Genomic DNA, 25,450 nt, shown 5'->3' on the forward strand with positions numbered 1-25,450 from the left:
GAGCATTACTGCGGGTAGTATTAGTGTGGGCAATATAGGTGGGAGTAGGGCAAGTGTGACAGGCCATTAGAATGGGTAGTATAGGTGGGAATTAGGGAAGTGTCACATGGCATTATTCTGGGTAGTATACTGTAGGTGGGAGTAGAATAAACTCTAGTAACAAAGATTTCAGAGAACACTTAAAGATCTGAAGGCTGAGAGAGTCTGAACGGGTGTGATGACTTCTTATATCCTGTAATACTACTTTAGGATCTGCTGCTGGTCATAAAATTGTGTTTTACAGTTTAAAATAATATAGCGTAGCACTTGGTCTTGGGTAATTCTCAAGTTGCAATATCTGATTGCTAATCCATAATTGTATAGTGTGTCTTTGGTCATCTGTCAAGCAATGAAATGACTAGAACAAAGGTTACCTCACCTGGGACCTAGATTTGTAGCTGTAACTGACCTAAAAGCAAATCCCCGTAATTTCTTGCACACAGCTGGAATAACATGCTGGGATTTGTAGTGTAGCTGAAGATAAATATGCAAGGATCGCAACTAACGCTATAGATGAGAGGAAAATACTGACATTTATGGTGGTGACACAGAGATTACAGCAATCAGGACAGGATAATCTGATAGAACTCCCGGGAGTTTGGGTAAGCCAGTGACCAGCATGTGGCTATAGTGATGTCACGTGAGCTGTGGCTCTGTATCATTGTATCATTAGGCTGAATATATTACACCACCATTGTGTGTTATATGCGTTACACTGTTACATTATATCTGCCTATGTGGGAATGGGGCAGACAGCTTAATGTAACCTACTCCATAATCCCGTACCCACAGAGATCTGTGATTGTCAATATCAAAACATAAAAACAAGATACACAAATATATGTATATATAAAAAAAGCATTGGTACAATGTATAAAATATATAATAGGCTGTTGGTTCTTTTATATACATCAAAGATATGTACAGAGTGCGATTAACCCTCTCAGGCCGCCATCTCCAATATTTGACTACCTCTCTACCATGTCAACCCCCCCCCACCCCACGGCAGTGAAAGGGTTAATCGTCATGTCAGCATCTGCCAACAATAATATGTACAATATGGAGGTACAGCTGCCATATTATAGTAGAATAAAATCAATACAGTATGTCTGGGATACTTGGAATGGCCCTAGGTGGGTGGGGGTCCTTCATACTTTAGCATTAGGTTGAAGGAGCGAGCAAAATTGTTGGATAGGGCGCAGTTCTTTGACTCAAGCACTAGAGGGAGTAAGAACATCAGGAGCAGGAGGAGGAGGAGTAAGAGCTGTAGCGGCAGAGCGGCACAGCAGACGCGGTGCAGGAAGGAGCACAGTCCCCCTGATTTCTGTAACAAAAGGCAACATCGACTCCAGTTATAGAGAACGTCTACTAACAGTGACAGCGCAGTGTCACCAGTATCAACATTTTATACATATTTACTGACAGCTAGCATTTTCTTTTCTTACACATCAGTATGAACTGTAAGTATGTACAACAAAAGGGGGTTCAGGACTGTACAAGCAGGGTCCAAAATCATTAGTGTTACGATGTATAATTGTAGTGTCATGTATAGGCTGCATTGTCAGTGATGTCACTGGTTCCTAGTGAATGGATAGGCTGCAATCTCAGTGATGTCACTGGTTCCTAGTGACTTGATAGGCTGCAATCTCAGTGATGTCACTGGTTTCTAGTAAATAGGCTGCATTCTCAGTGATGTCACTGGTTTCTAGTAAATAGGCTGCATTCTCAGTGATGTCACTGGTTCCTAGTGACTGAATAGGCTGCATTCTCAGTGATGTCACTGGTTCCTAGTGACTGAATAGGCTGCAATCTCAGTGATGTCACTGGTTCCTAGTGACTGGATCGGCTGCAATCTCAGTGATGTCACTGGTTCCTAGTGAATGTATAGGCTGCAATCTCAGTGATGTCACTGGTTTCTAGTAAATAGGCTGCATTCTCAGTGATGTCACTGGATCAGTGCAAATGGATAGGCTGCATTATCAGTGATGTCGCTGGCTCCTAGTGAATGGATAGTCTACATTATCAGTGATGTCACTGTATCCTAGTGAATGGATAGGCTGCAATCTCAGTGATGTCACTGGTTCCTAGTAAATTGATAAGCTGCATTCTCAGTAATGTCACTGGCTCCTAGTAAATCTATAGGCTACATTCTCAGTGATGTCACTGCTTCCTAGTGAATGGATAGGCTACATTATCAGTGATGTCACTGGCTCCTAATGAATGGATGAGCTGCATTCTCAGTGATGTCACTGCTTCCTAGTGAATGGCTAGGCTGCATTCTCAGTGATGTCACTGTATCCTAGTGACTGGATAGGCTGCATTCTTAGTGATGTCACTGCTTCCTAGTGACTGCATAGGCTGCATTCTCAGTAATGTCACTGGTTCCTAGTGAATGGATAGGCTGCACTCTCAGTGACATCACTGGTTCCTAGTGACTGGATAGGCTGCATTCGTAGTGATGTCACTGGTTCCTAGAGAATGGATAGGCTGTATTCTCAGTGATGTCACTGGTTCCTAGTGAATGCATAGGCTGCATTGTCAGTGATGTCACTGGTTCCTAGTGAATGGATAGGCTGCATTGTCAGTGATGTCACTGGCTCCTAGTGAATGGATAGGCTGCATTGTCAGTGATGTCACTGGTTCCTAGTGAATGGATAGGCTGCATTGTCAGTGATGTCACTGGTTCCTAGTGAATGGATAGGCTGCATTCTCAGTGATGTCACTGGTTCCTGGTGAATGGATAGGTTGCATTCTCAATGATGTCACTGGCTCCTAGTGAATGGATAGGCTGCATTGTCAGTGATGTCACTGGTTCCTAGTGAATGGATAGGCTGCATTCTCAGTGATGTCAATACAATCTCTGCCTCATCCGTGTGCCTCAGACATGTAGCTGGTTTCTAGGGAAATGATTATTTGTCAGAACATCAGTACGTACCTTGTTTATTACTCTGGGTTCTTGCAACACATCTAGATTCTGTAGAGAAAATGTACATTGATGTTAAACAGGTATTCTGTATGTACTGTAATGCATTTCTTCAATCATTATGTTACCATGCAATCACAGACTCTATGTACTAGTTATCACCTAGATGTTGCTGCTTATAGGAAGAAAGCATTAATATCACGTACAGATAGAGTTGGTGGTATGAAGACTTGGGGTGGACACTGCGTTATCCTGTACAGATGGCAGTGTGGGATGAGCTACAGGAGACCAATAAGATCCACGCCAGGTCTGAGTTTTTGAGAAAAGTGCAGTGTACAGAGAAGAGCCCCCGTGTCATGGTCAGGTCCAGGCGTGTAGTCCCCCAGGTCAGGGCATTCGCACCAGTGTTCACCGTTCTGCTCTTCATTTTTATATTTGTATTAAAATGTACTTATTAAATTTATGTTTAATATATACAGGGGAAACGGAGGATGGCACATTACTTCCTGACTCAGACGCCTGTATACGCTTAGGAAGCTGCGGATGGAATGCCGACTGCCGGCTTCCAGACAATTTAATCCCGACGAGGGACGAATGACAGGCGTCTAAATGTAGATACCTGTCATTTCACTGACGCCGGGAGACCGGCGCCCGGCATTCCGATCGAGCGGATGCTGGGTGCCGCAGCGGACAGCCACTTGTGGGGGGTGGCAAGGGTTAGGTTTAGGGCCCCCGGGGGGATTTAGGGTTAGGCACCCCCCCCGGGAGGTTAGGGTTAGGCTAGGGGGAGGGAGGGTTAGGCACCCTCAGGAGGAGGTTAGGGTTAAGCACCACCTGGGGGAGTTAGGAATATGCGGCAGGGAAGGGGAGGTTAGGTTTAGGCACTTAGTGAGGGGATTAGGGTTAGGCACGGGGGGGGGGTTAGGGTTAGGCACCCTCAGGAGGAGGTTAGGGATAAGCAGCCCCCGGGGGAGTTAGGATTATGCGGCGGGGAAGGGGTGGTTAGGTTTAGGCACTTAGTGAGGGGATTAGGGTTAGGCACAGGGGGGGGGGGGGGGTTAGGGTTAGGCACCCTAAAGGAGGGTAAGGGTTAGGGGGAAAAATAGGTTAGTTTATACTTACCTGGGGACGATCGGGATTTCCTCCTCTGTTGGCCAGCCACTGTCGGGATTTGAACCGCCGGCCAGGGGGCCAGCGGTAATTCATACCGATTCCGAGACACCACATACACAGTCACTCTGGGGGACATTTATAGGAGCTGGTGCATCCACCCAGTTGTTCGCATTCATCTTACATTACCAAAAGCTGCTTTTATTTTACCCCGTACCGTATAGTTTTCAGAATCATGGAGTTTGGACTTGTAAAGCATCCAGCGATATCGTAGATCTTCCAATCGGAGATCCTCAGTCACCGTCATGGCCGGCCTGCAGAGCAGGAGGGACTTAAAGAGCTTCTGTCCCTGAGGAACCCGACACTGCAATTTCTGGGCAAAGTAATCACAATTCATTAATAAAAGTCAATGAACAAAATGTCTATCATTGTTTATACTGACACACATTAATATGGATTATTTTTAGCAATTTACTATTAATGTCACAGGCTTCTAGGTAATGGATAGGCTGCACTCTCAGTGATGTCACTTACTTCTAGGTAATGGATAGGCTGCACTCTCAGTGATGTCACTTACTTCTAGGTAATGGATAGGCTGCACTCTCAGTGATGTCACTGGCTTCTATGTAATGGATAGGCTGCATTCTTAGTAATGTCACTGGCTCCTAGTGAAAGTATAGGCTGAATTCTCAGTGATGTCACTGTCCCTATTGAATTGATAGGCTGCACACTCAGTGATGTCACTGTCCCTATTGAATTGATAGGCTGCACACTCAGTGATGTCACTGTCCCTATTGAATTGATAGGCTGCATTCTCGTGTATCCACTAGATGTCATTTTGGAATCACAAAACGGCCGTGGTGCGGTTTCAAATTAACTTTGGTTCCATGGTGAATTTTGACTTGTACACTGTGGCAGAATTTTATTAGCGCTTGTGCAAGTTGTGAAGAAATATGGTGCAGTTTGCAGAGGAGCTCATGTTTACACAAGTAGTGAAAAACTTGTAACATAGGCCCTGATTCAGAGCCGGAAGCTATGACAGAGCTCTCGCTCTGGATCAGGGCCGTCCTTCTGAATTTTTAGAGCGGCCTCCTGGCCGCTCGTATAGCTGTGGGTGACCACCCACAGCTATAGCGAGCGGCCAGGAAGATGGTCGCGATGGTCAAGACCATCGCGACCATCGGGCTTCCGACGAGACCCTTGTGGTAGGGTCTCGTTGCCGGTTGCTCCTACCTAATATTGGAGCGACCACCCACAGCTTATGCGAGCGGCCAAAAAGATGGTTGCGATGGCAAGCCCAGGAGTGCTTTTGGCTCTATCAGAGCCAAAAGCACTTCCACTGACATCACTTGTGATGTCAGTGGGGCCGGCCCCAGACGGTAGGCGTTCTGGCCAGCCACTCCCCGGGCACACCCGGGAAGGGGGCGTGCTGTCACTCACCATTGACAACACGCCCCCTTTGTAGCGAGACCCATAGCAACGGCTTGCCCGTCGCTATCCGGGTCTAGCGCATGCGCACGACTGAGCCGCCTCCGTCGTGCGCATGCGCACTGTGCCAACATCGACCCGCTTGCGAGCGCTCAGCGCTCGCGAGCGGGTCTGAATTATTCCCATAGTATGGGCATTCCCTTGCTAAGCACAGAGTAGCCGCAGCAGTGCCCAAACTTTTTCGGAGCAGTGCAAGGACAGATTTAATGCTACAGAGCAATATTAATGAAACAAGACAAGGGGTTGAGGGGCACATTTGTAATGACATTACTTGCTGTGCAGAAGGGCTAATTATACTGTGCCAAAACATGTACGTTTTGCACCAGTACAAACCTGTCGGTTTCTGGGTCATACTTTAATTGGGATACATCTTATGCCTGTGTTACATTTTGGCTGAAAAGCACATTCCTAGGCACACTCTGAGCTTCAATGACATAATACTAACACATATAATAAAAAAAAAGCGCCTAAACCCAGCATCTCAAGATTACATTATCTGAAGTGGAATTAACTCTGCCTCGCGTAAACTGTGAGTCCCATTATAAATATAGGGGCAAAACTGATCTCTGGCCTCTTGCGGGAAGAGACATTTTGGCTAGTGCAAACTTCTGTTGCTTGTACGTTTCCTCAGATTACTAGGTGCAATTGCGGAAGACTGTGACATCATCCTACTGCTGTCTCCGAGCCATTATCTGCAATAGTGACGCAACTGTCAATCACTACGACTAATAATAATCATAAACAAAAATACAATTTCAGACAAATCATGATCTGTTACGGGTTGTGATCTTTTCACATCAAAACACTTTCATATAAACTTGTATTTAATGTCTAGTGACCCTTTAAAGGGTATCTCCCCTTTTAAATAAATAAAAAGATTCACACTCTCCTTCCCCACTTCTCTCCCCCACAGCGTCCCGGCTACTCTTTGCTGCTGCCAGCCTGCTACAGTGCCGGGTGCCTGCTTCAGGATGTAGAGTTGCCACCATAACAGGCTTATCATGCCTAAGAGGTGCCGTCAACATGCTGTAGAGCAGGGGTCTTCAACCTTGGCCCTCCAGCTGCTGTGGAACTACACATCCCAGCATGCACTGCCATAGTTTTAGCATGCTTTTATATCAAAAAGGTGGCAGTGCATGCTGGGGTGTGTAGTTCCACAGCAGCTGGAGGGCCAAGGTTGAAGACCGCTGCTGTAGAAAAAAAAAAAAAAAACCGGCGGAGGAGATTCCCTTTAACCCATCTGCCCAGTGTCTTGCTGAGGTTCAGAAACAGAGCGGTCATTATTACCTGCCACCATACCTTGGACAGCGACTGTGCTGTATTATATCACTGAGCTACTGAGGCTGTGTACTTGCTAAACCCGGACACTCTCACGCTATATTTGCAGAAGGCTGTTCCCCGTACCTGCAGTTTACTCTGCCTTGTTTGTATTCTGTCGCTGCTGGACATTTCAGTCGCACATATCCTGTTTAATTTAGTGTTTTCAGCCTGCAGCCATTGCTCAAACTCCATCAGAAGTTTCATGTGATCGTCACCTGTCTGTATCAAAGCAACAGACCTCTATGTTAGTTCACAAAGAGGAACATTTATCAGACTCATAAAAAAGAACACGTAACTACGGGCTGGGGGCAGTAATAGAGTAATATTTTATGTCCTTGGCATCTGCCTATATCAGCGTATCCTTGTAACCGCCTATCCTAGTAAAGGAGGGGAAGAAGGCGCAGGGGTGCGCAACCTTTACAGCAGTATAAATCGAGAGCACAGTAATAACATTGTAATTACTATTAATATATAGCAACTAAAATCCTACAGGTGTGTTCTCGCTTTCCGGACGCCCGGCACGACTGAGATGGACCGAGAGGAGAAGCGTACTGTACTTTTCTTTACATTTTGCTTCTAAGTCCCAATTGCAGATTCTCACAGGGCACCACAGATGCTGGGCTGCGACGTCAAGAGCAGATGAATTGGTTTTACACGCGCGCAAAGTCACAGATAAAGCATAATGGAACTCGGCGTGAGAAAAAGCTGTGGCTGCTCGCACAGGAGCCCTTTTCGCACAGATTCAGACTCAGGGCCTGATTCAGAAGCGCTCACTATTTAAAAAAAAATCCGCCTCCAGGCCTCTCTCATAGCTGTGGGTGACCACACACAGCTTTTGCGAGCGGCCTGGCGATGGTCGCGATTATTGCGACCACTGGGCTTGCGTTGAGACCCTTGTGGTAGGGTCTTGGTTCCCGCAAAGCCCGTGTAAATTTCCTGCTCTAATAGAGCAGGAAGTTCACTACTGACATCAGGAATGATGTCAGTAGGGCCGCCCACAAACGGCAGGCGTTCCTTTGGGAACGCCTCCGTTTGTCCAGCCACCTCCCTCTCCCTGCCTACAAAACGGGGCGAGCTGTCGATCAACATTGACAGCCGCCCCGTTTTGTAGTGAGCCCCGGAGCGAGTGGTTCTCACTCGCTCCGGGGCTCGTGTGTGCGCACTGGCCGACGCAAGCGGGTCTGAATCAGGCCCTCAGTCTCATACAGATGTACACTATGTAGACGAAAGTATTTGGACAACCCCTGCATAAGTGAAATGGGACCATGCATACGAGTTCCAAATGACTACTTATGTGGCGGTCTGGACAAGAACACTTCATGGGGAGGCCCATTAAAGCTAATTAGAAACTTCCAATTGCTTAATTAGTCCTGGGTAGGGGGTCACCGGGGTCCCAGAGCAAGTCCCGCTGATTTTTCCTAAAATGAACGATTTTAGAAAAAAAACAGACTTGCTCTGGAGGGGAGAGAAAAAAGACTCAATGATTTCTATAGAGATCACCGCGTCCCATTTTCAGTCCCCTAATTGAATAGCAAAACCCCTTGGTTGCGGGAGAAAACCCCACGCCGATATTTTTTTTTTTTTTTTACATTTCCCGCATGCAATTGGATTCCACCCTAATGCCATCTACTGACCCACCTTCAGGCTTTCGCTAACATCGACTCACAATACGGGCTACCTAAGCTTGCGGCTATGGACTTCCTAATATTTTACACAAAACAAAAAATTGAGGTCTAAATAACAGATCTTGCCCAACTTTGAAGAATAACATCACATGATGATTGGAGTCATTTATGAAAAGAATATATCGGTTATGTCAGTTACTGATCTTGTGCAGTTTTTCCTCTGTTATACTTCGGGAGGAAACCGGGGCACCCAGAGGAAACTCGCCATCAACAAATTTTTGTGGAACTAAAAATCCCAGCATTACCTGACAGACTGTACATATATAGGTGGCATTTTACCTTGTTCCCCCTTGTGGTCTGTGCAGAGGAAGAATCCCCTATATCCACTGATTCTGCGAGTGACACTAATTTCCGATGTCTCCTGGATGCACCCGGACTATTAGGAGATTTTCCTTCACCTTCATTCACATTATTTTCTACATCAAAACTTTGGACACTGAGAAACAAATACAACCAGTGTTACTTGATAATAGTGTAGGGTAAAACTTTAAAAATATTAATAATAAAAGTTCCGAAGTCTATTCAGAATGAAACCTGCTACTGCGATTGGAAACAGGGAAAGTGCAGCAAATATCTTCTCCTCTCGTGCGGAACCCCCGTCATCCAGGGGACGTTTTCAGGAGATTTCCCGTAAAAATTTGTTTAATAAACAAGCCAGCTTGACTTGAATTAAACGGGCTATACATAAGCGCTGCTATTCTCCGATAATGATCTGATAATCGGTGACCAATACAGACGATCAGTGGTCATCGATGATCATCGATCTGTCACCGTACTGGGGAAACATAGGGGCATATTCAATAGGCTGCGTGAAAAGCAAAAAACCCGCACATGCGAGGTTTTTCCTGCAGGTGCGGGTTTTTTGCTATTCTATTAGGTGGGTGTTTTGTTTTAAAACACGCGCCGGGAGGTTTTTTCTTGCACACCTCCTGAGCAAGCGTGATTTTTCCTGAAATCGATGATTTCAGGAGAAATCACTGGGACTTGCTCTGACACCCCCGTGGCACCCCCCCCCCCCCCCCCCCCCCCGAGGACTAATTAAGCAATTGGAAGTAACCATTTAGCTTGATTAGTTCTTAATTACTTACTTTTGGCAGCGCTGTCTTCTGCATCTTCTTCTTCATCCTGAGTTCGGTAGCCGGCTCTTCTGCAGCAGGGTGAGTATGTCAGTGTGTGTGAGAGTGTGTGTGTGTGTGTGCATGAGTGTGTGTGTGTGTGCCCCCGCAGTGCTTGTGTGGCCCCCCGGAATTGGCGCTGGGAGAACTACATCTCCCAGCAGCCCTTGCTCCTCCCATCAGCCCCCGGGACTCCCAGCAGCCCCCTCTCCAGTAAGAAGAGAGAGGGGAGGCCACCCGGAGCCGCGGGGACCCTGGCAGGTAAGTTACTTTTTTTTTTTTTACAATTTACGCGGTGCGGGGTTGTCAGTGATGAAAACCCTGCGTCCACTGTTTTTTAATTGAATCCCGGGAGCGCGCATACCCACGGGATTCCGAAATTGGCCGCGAGGGGTGCGAGGTTTTTTCCACGCAAAACCTAGCGCCCAATTGAATATACCCCATAGAATGTTAAAACTCATCGTCTCGGCGATCCTGCAGATTTTTTGGTCGGGTTCAGCGAGTCGGGGAAATAAACAGGTTTGATTCCCTTGAGACAGCCATCGGCAGAACGGGGAATTATGGCAATCAGTTGCAGATGCGTGGGCCCCATAAATTAGTAAAGTATGTTGATAGGAGTTTGCTTAGTTTTTATTTTTGAGGGGAGTAATTTTCCCTTTAGTTTTTGGAAAGAATCCGAAATTAAAATAAAAATTAAAAAACCCCAAATACTATGTACACTTAAGTCACCATATATACAAGTATTTATAATGCTTAGAAAAAATGTAAATTGAAATATTGTTTACGTAAAAAAAGTGCTTATATCTGTCCCAATTGTCTCCTTTGCTGACAGCCCCTCTCTAATGTGATTATATATATCTGGAAATAAAGTGATAAGGTACCAGCCAATCAGCTCCTAACTGCCATGCCACAGGCTGCATTTGAAAAATGGCAGTTGGGAGCTGATTGGCTGGTACCTTATCTCTGTTCACAAAGCTTAGTAACTAGACCCCAGAGGGAGGCAAAGGGGTCTATGTACTAAGCCTTGGAGAGAGCTAAAGTGGACAAGATAAAGTACCAAGCAATCAGCTCCCAACTGTCACTTTAGTGACAGGAGCTGATTGGTTGGTACTTTATCTCCGTCCACTCCAAGCCTTAGTATATAGATCCCAAACTGAGCCAACATTCTTGGGCACAACCAGACTATCTAGCTCCAATAGCGGGGAGACAGAAGAAAATGATTTGCAGTTACATTTTGTCTTTAACACTTAGCAAATGACACAAGTCATAAAAGGTGATGCTTTTCAGCTAGAAATAAAATAATGACAGGCCTGATTTTGAGTGAGACCCACTCACAGCTGCTCTTGCATGTGCCCGCGGCCGCCTACTTACTGCTAGTTTATGCTAATGCCAGTATCAGCCAGTCTGTGCGAGTATCCGTGCGTCTGAGTCTCCCCGCCCACTGTCGTTATGCCAAAAGATCTGTCCGAAACAGGCGTCACAAAGCCTCACACATGCACGGAAGCCGGGCTACATACCCACGCCACTCCCATATCCCCCTCAGAAGCACCCATTTCACCTTAGGCTCCATCTACTTGTTTAGCGACGCAGACAGAGTGACTGGCTACCGCAGATGCACCGTGCGGACTCAAGCTCAGACCCCCGATTGCAGTCCAAGCATGCGCAGTTAGCAGAAATTCGTTGTTTCTGCGGATATGTCTGAATGAGAAGACGTATTTAAAAAGGAATTTACAGACAAATATTAATAGCTGATGTGAGCGACCACCATGCTTTTTATTTGCAGTTCTGAGAGGCATGAAGGGAGCCAGCATTGGGAGGAGGTGCTGGTCCTTATAGTGCCATTTGGAGGTTTTTGGGGTACCTCCAAGTTGAGTCAGCTCTCGGCTTATACATGTGCTGTTATCATGCAGTACACCAATTGTAATTATGTGACCCAGAGTGGGTGCTACTATTATGTAGCAGTAATTATTTTGGGGTGAGCGTTTGGGCGTGGGGCCCTCGGAGTGGCTCTGGCTGGACCTTTTTCAGGGCATCACCATTTAATTCACATAGATACTTTTTATCACCTTTCTATTTGTTTGTTTATTATTTATGTAATTTTAATTCTCTCTCATTATATTAACACTTATTGATTATCTTTACACATCTATCCTTTACACATCACTATCACCTTTCTTCCCCTTTTCGTGTGATGCCCTGGGGATGGTCCTTGGATGGATTCTTTTGGGGTGCCGTGCACCACACATGTGAACCCCTTAATGTTAGGGACGCCGGTATAGAGAAGCCTTGACGCTGGCCCGGCGCTTAATCATATATTTGCAAATGTATGCAACTAATACCTCTGACTCTCTATTATCATGTAGGATTCAAGTATTTTTGCTAATATTGCTGCAGTGTGCTGGAGGGAAAATCCCTTTTTTCTGTGGTTCAGAGTAAACTCCGCCCTTTACAAGCACCTGGCCAGTATCATTAAGCTGATGTGAGCGACCACCAAACATTCTATTTGCAGGACAAATATTATTTTAATAAATATTTAGCATTTTGTTCCTGAAGATAAAATTGCTTCGTTCTGAAGTTATGTCCCAGGTGCAAGTCCATATAAAACTGAGGTAGATGCCAGTGTTTGAAATAAGCTAAAAAGTACTTTCCAAAATAGACAGCGCAACTTCATTTTGCAAGCCCTGCTCAGAGGAAATGGGCCTAATTATCAATGCAGGGGTTTATATTCATTACAAGAATATGGGAGCCCTTTAAGGATTTATGCTATAATAAAACATGTGGGCTTATTATTATTTACCTAGCATTTAGATGTACCTTGTTTGGGACATTCCTGCACCCTGCCCTAAGCTCTAGCTCATCTCCTTGCTGGACACTACTACTGGTTGGAGACATAGGTCTAGTTACTAAGCAGTGTTAGGAGACAGAGTGAAAAGTGATAAGGTACCAGCCAATCAGCTCCCAACTCTCATCTCACAGGCTGTGTTTGAAAAATGACAGGAGCTGATTGGCTGGTACCTTATCACTTTTCACTCTGTCTCCTAACACTGCTTAGTACATAGACCCCAAGGCCCCTATTCAATTTGAGGTGAAAAGTCCGGACTTTTCGCCTGCTGGACTTTTCGCCTCCTTCGCCTGTTTTGCAGGCAGAAAATTATCGCGCGTGTACCAGCTTATCCCCGTATTCAATTTCTAAGGACGCGAAAACGGGACCCGGTGAAACTGGAACAGGCGAAAAGTCCTGTCAATTTTCTGGAAATCATCCTGGCAGCCCCATAAAGATGTCCTGACATGGGGGATCACTATGGGTACCCCCGATTTGGCCTGCTGAAAGGAAGTCGGGTTTTTATATAGCCGCGGCAGGTGCATAAATGCGCCTGTGAAGAACAGATAAAGAAGAGCATTTAGCAATTTTTTTGGGGAAAAATAACTATGCCCATCAAATTTGGGGTACATGAAAATGGGTGCAAGCATATTTTTAAGTCCCTACAATGTTTTTTTCAAAATTCTTCAAAATGCACCTGCCGCATACTTGGGAACTCCTCTGGAATCAATTTCGCTATTTTAGAAGTTTGTCCCCTATTTTTTTTTTTCAACCCCAAAATTAAAGGTCACTTTTTGGGGTGTCCTAATTTTTTTATTTTTTTGACACACATTACTTTTAGGGGACACTCCCAAGGATGCAGGCTATTTTTTTTTTTTTTTAAGCCTGCACCCCTAAACCCAATTCTGCACTTTTTTCGCCATGTATTACATGGAGAAAACGTTTCCGCGTTTTTTATCAAAGACTTTTTGCACCGGCGACAAGTCTTTGTAATTGAATACGGGGATAATTTGAAACAGGCGAAAATCCCGTTAACCCGTTTTCGCCTCAAATTGAATACGGCCCTAGAGGGGTAAATCGTTGGAAAAGATGAAGATAAATCTCAATGGTCAGAACTATTTTCTATTTTATCTGGTTATGTCACTCACTCAGCTAGTGTCCTATCTGAGCGGAGCCTGAAGGATCGTTCTGAGTGCTGGCTTTATATAGCAATATAAATGCATTGGGTTTACCCCTGAATAGATTTACACTACAGTATTACCTGTGAGCTTTAGTACTGGGGATAAATCCTGTACCCTGATCTAAGGTCCAGCTCCTCTCCTTGTGGAGACTGAAGCTGGCCACACATCTATAGATTATCTGTCCAACCAGCCAACTAGGTGATTGGTTGGAATGAAAATCTGGTAACGTATGGGAGTAACTGACAATCAGCAATTTGCTCCCAAACGCTGGAAAATTAACCAAAACTGCTTTTTGAACAAATAGTTTAGATCAAACATTTAACAAACTTGTCTGACGTCATTTTCATCTGTTTTCTGGCATTTAGGAGCAAATTGCTGATCATCAGTTACTCCCATATGTTACCAGATTTTCATTCCAACCAATCAACTAGTTGGCTGGTTGGATGTAAGTTGGTCTAGTGTGTGGCCAGCTTAATAGGGTAAATCATGGGAAAAAATAAAGCTCTTTGGTCCTAACAGAAATCTATTATATTACAACAGGAACCAAGATAAATGTATATCACTAACCTGGATGTCACATCTATCCCCATTCCTGCTGCTGGACTCCTATTAGGCGTTGTCCATCGGCCTGGTGATCTCGTTCCATGGTCAGTGACGGTAAACCTGGGTAAGCACAGAGGCCACAATAACATATATTGAGACCATAGTATTAAAGAGATATGTACTAAGCCTTGATGAGAAAGAAAATGGATAAAGTACCAATCAATCAGCTCCTGTCATGTGTTTGAAAAATGACAGGATCTGATTGGTTGGAGCATAATTTGAGATTAGTAACGAGTGATAACAAGAATATCACCTGTTGATAAATCTGGGCCTAAGAGAGAAGTAAGATAACATGGAACGACATCTTTCAAATATATGTCTTTTGTAAACTAATTAGTGTTGTTAATGAATAAATGTATAGCACTAACAAACAATACAGCGTTGTACAAAAAAAAAAATAATTTAAGAAAAGAAATCACAGAATAATATGTGACATAATTGACCTGATGAAGCCACCAGATTGTTGGTATCCTGGGTCTGTATAGTCGGACGTCCATGTATCAGTAAGTCTATAGGTGTCACGGTCAGCGCTATTGATAAGCAAAAAGGAGAATTAGAGCATGAAATAGAAGTGTTACATAAGCCTTATGTACTAAGGGCCTGATTCAGAGCCGGATGCTATTTGCGCTCGCTCGTTCAGAAAAAAGGGGTGGCTATTCAAATGAACCATTCGCTCTTTGCGGTCTGTTCACGCCTCTGTGTCTGAGCGAGTGAACAAAACTTGCGGTCGTTTTTTGGGAAACTACGCCCCCTGGCCGCTCGCATCCTACGTCATGTCCGCTATTTATTAGATTAATCGAGTACATCGACCAGGGTATGAGCTGCTCGCTATTCTTGTGGTTGGTTTTTCCTACCACAATCTTGAGAGCAGTTCTGACTATAAAATAACCCAGTGACGTGGTCAATGACGCTGCTGTATTAATTACGCACACCCATACAACGCCCGTTTTGACCTTTAAGCACGCCTGCGTTCTGAATTCCACTCCCCGTTTTCAAGCACCTTCCCCTGTTACCACCCACATACGCCTCCTTCTGTCACTCAAAATAGCAGGCATTCGCTATTTAGCGAACAAACGATTTTCGGCCGCACTGACTGGTTCGCGCATGCGTATTATGATCCGTACGCATGCGCAGTTGTGCAAACATAGCTAGGAACGAACGAGCAGCCGCTTTCGAGCGGCTCTGAATCAGGCCCTAAGAGAGTCTCCTGTCTGACTGCAGCTGTAACACAGCATTTTCTCCTCCTTTATAGATGTGGATTACTAAACAATCATCGCCGGTTACCTGCCCGCTTTCCCAGCTTGTCCAAATCCTTGTGCTCTGTTATTTGCGATTTTCCTATTGTCAGTCTGTCCTCTGTCAGTGGATGAATTACCGTCAGTCTCAGTGCTGCAAATAAAGGGAACAGCAACAAAATGCTAAATATCATCACACAGGGGCCCTAATTCACTATGGATCGCTATTCTGCTAATACACACGCAACGCAGTTGCTAATATCATTGCTGATATGTAAATGTTTGCATTCGCATTTTGATCACAGCCTGATATAAGGACGCCCATTTCCCCTTACTCACCTCCATATACTTTGCCAACATAGCAAGATAATTCGGTAACATCGGACCCATATGCACAGTTAGGGCAGGTCAGACCTCACTCAGGAACTGCTAACTTTAGCGGACGCTATGAGGCCTCAGGCTGCGTATGGTATCGCAGTGGTTAATTTACGGACACCCCTGCAACACGCTGGCATGACTGCATTCGCGCGACCACCCCCCATCACCACCCACAAACGGCACTTCCAGTCAATCACTCTGCCATGGGTCTGTGTTACAGCGGCTGGTTCGCGCACGTGCAGTGCGAAATATTCGGCCGATTGCGTGCATATTAGCAACTGCGTGCCTTGCTGAATCAGGCCCTGAGTGTACCCAGATCCACATCCATCCCCTCCACTATTGATTCATTCGGTCTTGCTGCAGCAGGACCCAAACACCCCCAAGGAACAGAAGTATCAGCACCTGACCACAGGTCTGTAGCAGGACCTTACTGTATTCGGCCTACGCTTTCCTGCTCCTCCTCTCCAGCGTTATAAATGGCACCAACCAGAGACCTTCCATACCAGCCTATTAGCCGGTCTTGTTCTATCGGGTACCCTATGACATATACGGAAGCCATTCTCCTCCTGCAGCAGGAAATCCCCACAGTACGCCGCTGAGAGGTGGATTACATAGCTCCCCAATAGCTGCAGGCATGCGGCTTTATCGGAAGCAGACGGTTATTGTGTGCAGACCGAAGACCTACAGCAGCGCTACCCGGGAAGGATTGCCTGACCCCTGCTACCTTCGTGCCTAAGGCTGGCTTTAGCAGGTATAAGACTTCCACTGTGACTGTCAAATAACAAGATTGTTACATCGACCTGATTTACTATTGCAACATTGGGCCGTATTCAATTAGAGGCAAAATCGGACGTTTTCGCCTTGGTTTGCGAATCGGCCGTCCGATATATCGGTCACGATCATCCAATTTGTGGCCGATTTCACCAACGACGGTGAAAAACGGGTGTTTTTCGACCTAAAAACTGGAGAAAACTTCTCTCCAGTCTAGGGCAGGTGAAATTTTTTCCCCAAAATCCCTATTTTTGGGTAAAAATTTTGAGATTTCTTACAGAACCCTTTGAACAGCCCCCCCTAATGATACTTTAGCAAAAAAAAACATTTAGTAAGTTGCGTACTTTCATGAAAAACGGCAGCTGAAATTTTGGTCAAATTTTTTATTTTTTGGGGGGAAAAAAAAATCAAATCGCTGTTTTTGTAATATACAATTTCACTTACCTGATTCCTACGTTAAGTCTTGGGTCTGGTATTTCAGAGGGCCATAAGGATGCGCCAAGTATTTTAAACATCGCACGTGGCTGGCGCAGGTGTTTTTTTTAAAAACGCTAAAAAAACACCTGCGCCACCCACGTGTGATGTTTAAAACACTTGGCGCATCTTTATGACTCTCCGAAACACCAGCCCCTATACATTAAATTAATTTTTAACAGGAAAAAAAAATTTACCGAAATTTCAGCTGTCATTTTTCGACAAAGTACATAATTTCTGAATTTTCTTTTGCTGAAGTATCATTAGGGGAGTTGTCCAAGGGGTTCTGTAACAAATCCCCACATTTTAACACAAAATTAGGGATTTTGCACAATTTCCCCCTTTTTTAAAATGGAGAAAAGTTATCTCCATTTTTACATGAAAAATCGGCGGCACTAATATCACCAAAAAATCTGCGATATTATTGCGGGTGCGATAATATTGGCGCTAATTGAATACGGACCATTGTGTCTGTTTGAACTTTAATGGTGGATACACTGGAACCTGTGCTTTAAATGACACAATCTCTCTGGAAGCAATCGCTGTTTTTGTAATATACAATTTCACTTACCTGATTCAGTTATATTAATTATACCAACTGGGGACGGCCCCTGCCACCAGCGCACCCACTGGGACATAGGACACGGACCCTATTATGCATGTAGATTACTGAAGGGGTTTTATTTGCATTTATATGAGATATACACATTTATATGAGATATACACATTTATATGAGATATACACATTTATATGAGATATACACATTTATATGAGATATACACATTTATATGAGATATACACATTTATGCTGCTATTACTGAGTCTGCTCTCACTTTGTGCATTTATTTATATAGATTTTTCTTCAATTACCAGTTTTATGTTTAGTATAATACATTTTACCTTTATCATGTAATATGAGTTGGATTCACTGTTGTTATGAGACAATTTGGTATTTGAACATGTGTGATTGATAAGAGGCGCTACCCTATCTAATAGTTTAGCTTGCTTTTATATTATTCTAAGAAGGATGGTGGTATAACACGGGGGTGGCAGCCTCTCAATTATAACACTGAGTGGGCACGCTCCACTTTTTTTCTATTAGTCATAAATGGTGCCATGCCTGCTCCTCCCCTCCCCCATTATAAAAGGTGCCATGTCTACTCCTCCCCTCCCATGTTATAAAAGGTGCCATGCCTGCTCCTCCCCTCCCATGTTATAAATGGTGCCATGCCTGCTCCTTCCCTCCCATGTTATAAAAGGTGCCATGTCTACTCCTCCCCTCCCATGTTATAAATGGTGCCATGCCTGCTCCTCCCCTCCCATGTTATAAATGGTGCCATGCCTGCTCCTCCCCTCCCATGTTAAATGGTGCCATGCCTGCTCCTACCCTCCCATGTTATAAATGGTGCCATGCTTGCTCCTCCCCTCCCCCATTATAAAAGGTGCCGTGCCTGCTCCTCCCCTCCCCCATTATAAAAGGTGCCATGTCTACTCCTCCCCTCCCATGTTATAAAAGGTGCCATGCCTGCTCCTCCCCTCCCATGTTATAAATGGTGCCATGCCTGCTCCTTCCCTCCCATGTTATAAAAGGTGCCATGTCTACTCCTCCCCTCCCATGTTATAAATGGTGCCATGCCTGCTCCTCCCCTCCCATGTTATAAAAGGTGCCATGCCTGCTCCTCCCCTCCCATGTTATAAATGGTGCCGTGCCTGCTCCTACCCTCCCATGTTATAAATGGTGCCATGCTTGCTCCTCCCCTCCCCCATTATAAAAGGTGCCATGCTTGCTCCTCCCCTCCCCCATTATAAAAGGTGCCATGTCTACTCCTCCCCTCCCATGTTATAAAAGGTGCCATGCCTGCTCCTCCCCTCCCATGTTATAAATGGTGCCATGCCTGCTCCTTCCCTCCCATGTTATAAATGGTGCCATGTCTACTCCTCCCCTCCCATGTCATAAATGGTGCCATGCCTGCTCCTCCCCTCCCATGTTAAATGGTGCCGTGCCTGCTCCTACCCTCCCATGTTATAAATGGTGCCATGCTTGCTCCTCCCCTCCCCCATTATAAAAGGTGCCATGTTTGCTCCTCCCCTCCCATGTTATAAATGGTGCCATGCTTGCTCCTCCCCTCCCATTTTATAAAAGGTGCCATGCCTGCTCCTCCCCTCCCATGTTATAAATGGTGCCATGCCTGCTCCTTCCCTCCCATGTTATAAATGGTGCCATGTCTACTCCTCCCCTCCCATGTCATAAATGGTGCCGTGCCTGCTCCTCCCCTCCCATGTTATAAATGGTGCCGTGCCTGCTCCTACCCTCCCATGTTATAAATGGTGCCATGCTTGCGTTCCTAAAAAGACAGCATTGCTCTGTTCTTTAAGCCCATCTCAGAGGAAATGGGTCTGGTTATGTTACTCACCCAACTAGAGTCATACCTGAGCTGAGCCTTAAGGACCGGACTGAGTGCTGGCTTTAAATAGCAATATAAATGCTTTGGGTTTACATTCTGTACCAGACTATGGGAGATCTACACATCCCCTGGAAAGATTTACGCTACAGTATTACCTGTGAGCTTATTACTGGGGATAGAGGGACATCTGGTCTCTGTGTGACCACTATGTACATAGCATTGTGCTGTACTCTATCTATGCTAATCCTGTACCCTGATCTAAGGTCCAGCTCCTCTCCTTGTGGAGACCAATGGGGTAAATCGTGGATAAAAATTAAAGCTCTTTGGTCCTAACTGGACTCTATTATATTACATCAGGAGCCAAGATAAATGTATATCACTAACCTGGATGTCAGATCTATCCCCATTCCTGCTGCTGGACTCTTATCAGGCATTGTCCATCTGCCGGGTGATCTTGTTTCATTGTCAGTGCTGGTAAACCTGGATATTGATTGCAATTCACTGTTATGTATCTTTAACCTATATATTCCTTCATAATACAATGAAAATGATAAGTTGGTCATACGGTAAGGGCACCTTTCTAATGTATCTGCTAGCAATGAAACAACTGGGCGAACTTAGGGCCTGATTCAGACCCACTCGTGAGCGGCTGTCCGCTCGCAAGTGGGTCGATGGTGTGCACTGAGCATGCGCACGACGGAGGGAGCTCCGTCGTGCGCATGCGCGAGACGCGACGAGCGAAGGACTTTCCTTCGCTCGTTGTGTCTGCTCAAAGGGGGCGTGCTGTCCATGTTGATTGACAGCACGCCCCCTTTGGTGGGCGTGCCTCCCAGACGGGGGCGTTCCCAAGGGAACGCCTACCGTCAGAAGCCGGCCCACTGACATCACTAGTGATGTCAGTGGGAGTGATTTTGGCTCTGATAGAGCCAAAATCACTCCAGGGCTTGTGGTCGAAATACCCGACCACAGGCTTCTGGTCGCACTGGCGATGGTCGCGATGGTCAAGACCATCGCGACCATCATCCTGCATGCTCGTATGTGCTGTGGGTGGTGACCCACAGCTATACGAGCGTCCAGGAGGACGCTCCATTTTTATGGAGGACGGCCCTCATTCAGAGCGAGCGCTCTGCTCAGAGCGTCCGGCTCTGAATGAGGGCCTTAACCTCTTTTCAAGTAGACAAGAATAGAGTTATTGTTGATGAATAATGTTTAAGCACTAGCATACCCTACAGCAGGGTCATTCACCTTTTGCTACCAGTGTGCAATCTAAAATCTGCCTCAGCTCAGTGTGCGAGTTCCACGATAAAGTACTAATGACACCTAGATCTGTGCTCTTTCTCCCTCATTAAAAATCAAACCATAGTCCAGATTCAAACCCCCTTCTCTTATTACAAATCATACCTCTAACACCCCTCCTTCTAAAACTCAAGCAGCAAATCTGCAGGCTCATTAAAAATCATTCCTAGATATGAATGCCCTACATCTCAATACAAATGATACCCGGGACAGTATTCTCCTCCCTCTTTAAAAGTCAGACCTGAATTCTGGGGCAACCCAATCAAATTACTCATCCTACCTTCGGCCCCTTGCTGCATTCTGATTGGTGGATAGCTCCAGCCATTCACCAAACTGTTATTGGAGACATCCCAGCATTGTGACTGGTGAATGGCCAGGGCGAAAAACCAATCAGCATCCTAGCTGCATGGCGGAACACTATAAAGGAATGCTTGTGTGTGTATTATATAACACAATCAGAGGGGACGTGGAGCATCCTCTTCCTGTTTCCCGACCACTAAGTATGTATATCTGTGGCGTGCAACTGAGACCTGTACGGTGTGTCATGTGTGCTACAAATGCCTGGGTTTAAGGGGTCTATTTACTAAGCCTTGGATGGAGATAAAGTGAATGGAGATAAAGTCTCAGCCAATCAGCTCCTATCTGCCATGTCACAGGCTGTGTTTGAAAAAATGACAGTTAGGAGCTGGTTGGTTGGAACTTTATCTCTGTTCATTTTATCTCCAAACAAGGCTTAGTAAATAGACCACTAAAGGCTCATATACACTTATACCTCTTTTCCACCAAAAACCCAGGTCCGACCTGGGTTTTTGGACATGGTTCCAACCCTGGTCAGACCCATTTACACTGCACCTTCGATCTGGGTTACTCCCAGATCAGCCCTGTTCACACTGAACTCAGGTCTGCCCTGTTAAACCTGTGAGGTCATAAAAAGTGGGCGGTGAATGCTCCACAACCACCAATCAACTCATTTTAGGCATGATCCAGGTCAGATAACCCGGGTTGCACCGTTTACACTGCACCATTACCTGGGTCCATCATGGGTCCAACCCTGGTATCTACCTGGGTTGGATTGCTGGGTCACTTGACCTGGTTTATTTTTCAGGGACCCTTTTACACTGAGCTGCGACCCGGGTAGACCCAGCAAAAACCCAGGTTTTTGCTCTGGTGTAAAAGGGGTATATGTGATATGCTCCATGAGCGATATCGTTAAGAGTTATCCCTTGAACTACCTGGCTCAATGTCGGAAAGGACATCGTGCATACACACTGAACGATATCGTTCAGTGACGTTACCTGCCCCAACCCTGAACTTACAGCACCTGACGATATTGTCAGGTTGTCCTGCAAGTTCGGGCGATGAAAGACATCGTTAACGATCTGCGGGAGCGAGCATCGCTAACGATATCGTTCATACACACTGGACTATATTGAACGCTATGAACGATATCGTTATCGTCCATATCATTCAATTTATCGTCTAGTGTGTATGAACCTTTAGTCCTTTGCCCTACAGTACTGTATAAGAGTGGGAAATAATAACGCAAAACATATTCCGAACAAAAATAAGTAACATAACTGACCTGATGTAGCCCCCAGATTGTTCATATCCTGCGGCTGTATTGATAGAGCCAGTCTCAGATCGTCCTGTATCAGTAAGTCTGTACGTTTCGCGGCCACTACTGTGAATAATGATCAATGAGCATTAGCGCATGGAACGTCAATATTATATGAGCTTTGTAGCAGCTATCTGACACTTTGAGCTTTATAGCAGCTATCTGACGCTGAGCTTTATAGCAGCTATCTGACGCTGAGCTTTATAGCAGCTATCTGACGCTGAGCTTTATAGCAGCTATCTGACGCTGAGCTTTATAGCAGCTATCTGACGCTGAGCTTTATAGCAGCTATCTGACGCTGAGCTTTGTAGCAGCTATCTGACGCTGAGCTTTGTAGCAGCTATCTGACACTGAGCTTTATAGCAGCTATCTGACACTGAGCTTTGTAGCAGCTATCTGACGCTGAGCTTTGTAGCAGCTATCTGACACTGAGCTTTATAGCAGCTATCTGACACTGAGCTTTGTAGCAGCTATCTGACGCTGAGCTTTGTAGCAGCTATCTGACGCTTTGAGCTTTATAGCAGGTATCTGACGCTTTGAGCTTTATAGCAGCTATCTGACGCTGAGCTTTGTAGCAGCTATCTGACGCTGAGCTTTGTAGCAGCTATCTGACGCTGAGCTTTATAGCAGCTATCTGACGCTGAGCTTTATAGCAGCTATCTGACGCTGAGCTTTGTAGCAGCTATCTGACGCTGAGCTTTGTAGCAGCTATCTGACGCTGAGCTTTGTAGCAGCTATCTGACGCTGAGCTTTGTAGCAGCTATCTGACGCTGAGCTTTGTAGCAGCTATCTGACACTTTGAGCTTTGTAGCAGCTATCTGACACTTTGAGCTTTGTAGCAGCTATCTGACGGAGCTTTATAGCAGCTATCTGACGCTGAGCTTTGTAGCAGCTATCTGACGCTGAGCTTTGTAGCAGCTATCTGACGCTGAGCTTTGTAGCAGTTATCTGACGCTGAGCTTTATAGCAGCTATCTGACACTTTGAGCTTTATAGCAGCTATCTGACGCTGAGCTTTATAGCAGCTATCTGACGCTGAGCTTTATAGCAGCTATCTGACGCTGAGCTTTATAGCAGCTATCTGACGCTGAGCTTTATAGCAGCTATCTGACACTTTGAGCTTTATAGCAGCTATCTGACGCTGAGCTTTGTAGCAGCTATCTGACACTTTGAGCTTTGTAGCAGCTATCTGACGCTGAGCTTTATAGCAGCTATCTGACACTTTGAGCTTTATAGCAGCTATCTGACGCTGAGCTTTGTAGCAGCTATCTGACACTTTGAGCTTTGTAGCAGCTATCTGACGCTGAGCTTTATAGCAGCTATCTGACGCTGAGCTTTATAGCAGCTATCTGACGCTGAGCTTTATAGCAGCTATCTGACGCTGAGCTTTATAGCAGCTATCTGACACTTTGAGCTTTATAGCAGCTATCTGACGCTGAGCTTTGTAGCAGCTATCTGACACTTTGAGCTTTGTAGCAGCTATCTGACGCTGAGCTTTATAGCAGCTATCTGACGCTGAGCTTTATAGCAGCTATCTGACGCTGAGCTTTATAGCAGCTATCTGACGCTGAGCTTTATAGCAGCTATCTGACGCTGAGCTTTATAGCAGCTATCTGACGCTGAGCTTTATAGCAGCTATCTGACGCTGAGCTTTATAGCAGCTATCTGACACTTTGAGCTTTGTAGCAGCTATCTGACGCTGAGCTTTATAGCAGCTATCTGACGCTGAGCTTTGTAGCAGCTATCTGACACTTTGAGCTTTGTAGCAGCTATCTGACACTTTGAGCTTTGTAGCAGCTATCTGACGGAGCTTTATAGCAGCTATCTGACGCTGAGCTTTGTAGCAGCTATCTGACGCTGAGCTTTGTAGCAGCTATCTGACGCTGAGCTTTGTAGCAGTTATCTGACGCTGAGCTTTATAGCAGCTATCTGACACTTTGAGCTTTATAGCAGCTATCTGACGCTGAGCTTTATAGCAGCTATCTGACGCTGAGCTTTATAGCAGCTATCTGACGCTGAGCTTTATAGCAGCTATCTGACGCTGAGCTTTATAGCAGCTATCTGACACTTTGAGCTTTATAGCAGCTATCTGACGCTGAGCTTTGTAGCAGCTATCTGACACTTTGAGCTTTGTAGCAGCTATCTGACGCTGAGCTTTATAGCAGCTATCTGACACTTTGAGCTTTATAGCAGCTATCTGACGCTGAGCTTTGTAGCAGCTATCTGACGCTGAGCTTTATAGCAGCTATCTGACGCTGAGCTTTATAGCAGCTATCTGACGCTGAGCTTTATAGCAGCTATCTGACGCTGAGCTTTATAGCAGCTATCTGACACTTTGAGCTTTGTAGCAGCTATCTGACACTTTGAGCTTTGTAGCAGCTATCTGACGCTGAGCTGTGCAGTCACATCTATTGCCAATACGTATATAAGATTAAATTACTATTCAAATTTACATTCACCTTACACTTATCATAATTATTATGTGCAACTTGCCGATTAACCACGTTTGATATCAAACAAAGCAAATAAAATTTCATGTTTGTTAATTATTCGGTTCCTGCATTTCCCATCTCATATTTAGCATCAATCTCCAAATCTTCTGCCCTTCTCCTTCTATATGACCACTGATAATGTTCCACCTCTTACAGTAATATAATGGGTGACTCCGGGAAGCAGCTGTAATACTGACTCTTCACTTCCTTTATAAACGTGGGATTATTAAGCAATCATTGCCGGTTACCTGCCCGGTTTCCCAGTGTCCCCAAATCCTTGTGCTCTGTTATTATCGATTTTCCTATTGTCAGTCTGTCCTCGGTCAGTGGATGAATTACCGTCAGTCTCAGTGCTGCAAATAACGATAACAAAGAATATGTAACAAAATACTAAGGGGTAAATTTACTAAGATGAGAATCTATTTAAGAAGTGATGTTGCCCACAGCAACCAATCAGATTCTACTTCTCATTTATCTAGCATCTTCCAGAAGATAATAC

At 45.2% G+C, this 25,450-nt stretch overlaps 1 protein-coding gene across 5 annotated transcripts in view; it reads right to left on the reverse strand.

Moving 5' to 3' along the window:
• Window positions 1–913: 913 nt before the first annotated feature.
• Window positions 914–25,450, reverse strand: part of SYNE3 (spectrin repeat containing nuclear envelope family member 3) — a 150,911-nt gene continuing 126,374 nt past the window's right edge. For all 5 annotated transcript variants that reach the window (XM_088464373.1, XM_088464375.1, XM_088464370.1 and 2 more), the window contains 11 exons: window positions 25,200–25,304; window positions 22,428–22,526; window positions 19,934–20,029; window positions 15,570–15,674; window positions 14,729–14,815; window positions 14,250–14,345; window positions 8,845–9,001; window positions 6,965–7,099; window positions 4,290–4,445; window positions 2,975–3,013; window positions 914–1,363 (listed from right to left, as the gene is read on the reverse strand). In XM_088464373.1, coding sequence (XP_088320499.1) covers window positions 1,169–1,363; window positions 2,975–3,013; window positions 4,290–4,445; window positions 6,965–7,099; window positions 8,845–9,001; window positions 14,250–14,345; window positions 14,729–14,815; window positions 15,570–15,674; window positions 19,934–20,029; window positions 22,428–22,526; window positions 25,200–25,304 — 1,270 coding nt within the window. In that variant the 3' untranslated portion in view covers window positions 914–1,168. The remainder of the gene's footprint in view (window positions 1,364–2,974; window positions 3,014–4,289; window positions 4,446–6,964; window positions 7,100–8,844; window positions 9,002–14,249; window positions 14,346–14,728; window positions 14,816–15,569; window positions 15,675–19,933; window positions 20,030–22,427; window positions 22,527–25,199; window positions 25,305–25,450) is intronic.

This window comes from Taudactylus pleione, unplaced genomic scaffold, assembly GCF_031769625.1.
Source record: "Taudactylus pleione unplaced genomic scaffold, aTauple2 ptg001661l, whole genome shotgun sequence".
NCBI classification, from domain to species: Eukaryota; Metazoa; Chordata; class Amphibia; order Anura; family Myobatrachidae; genus Taudactylus; species Taudactylus pleione.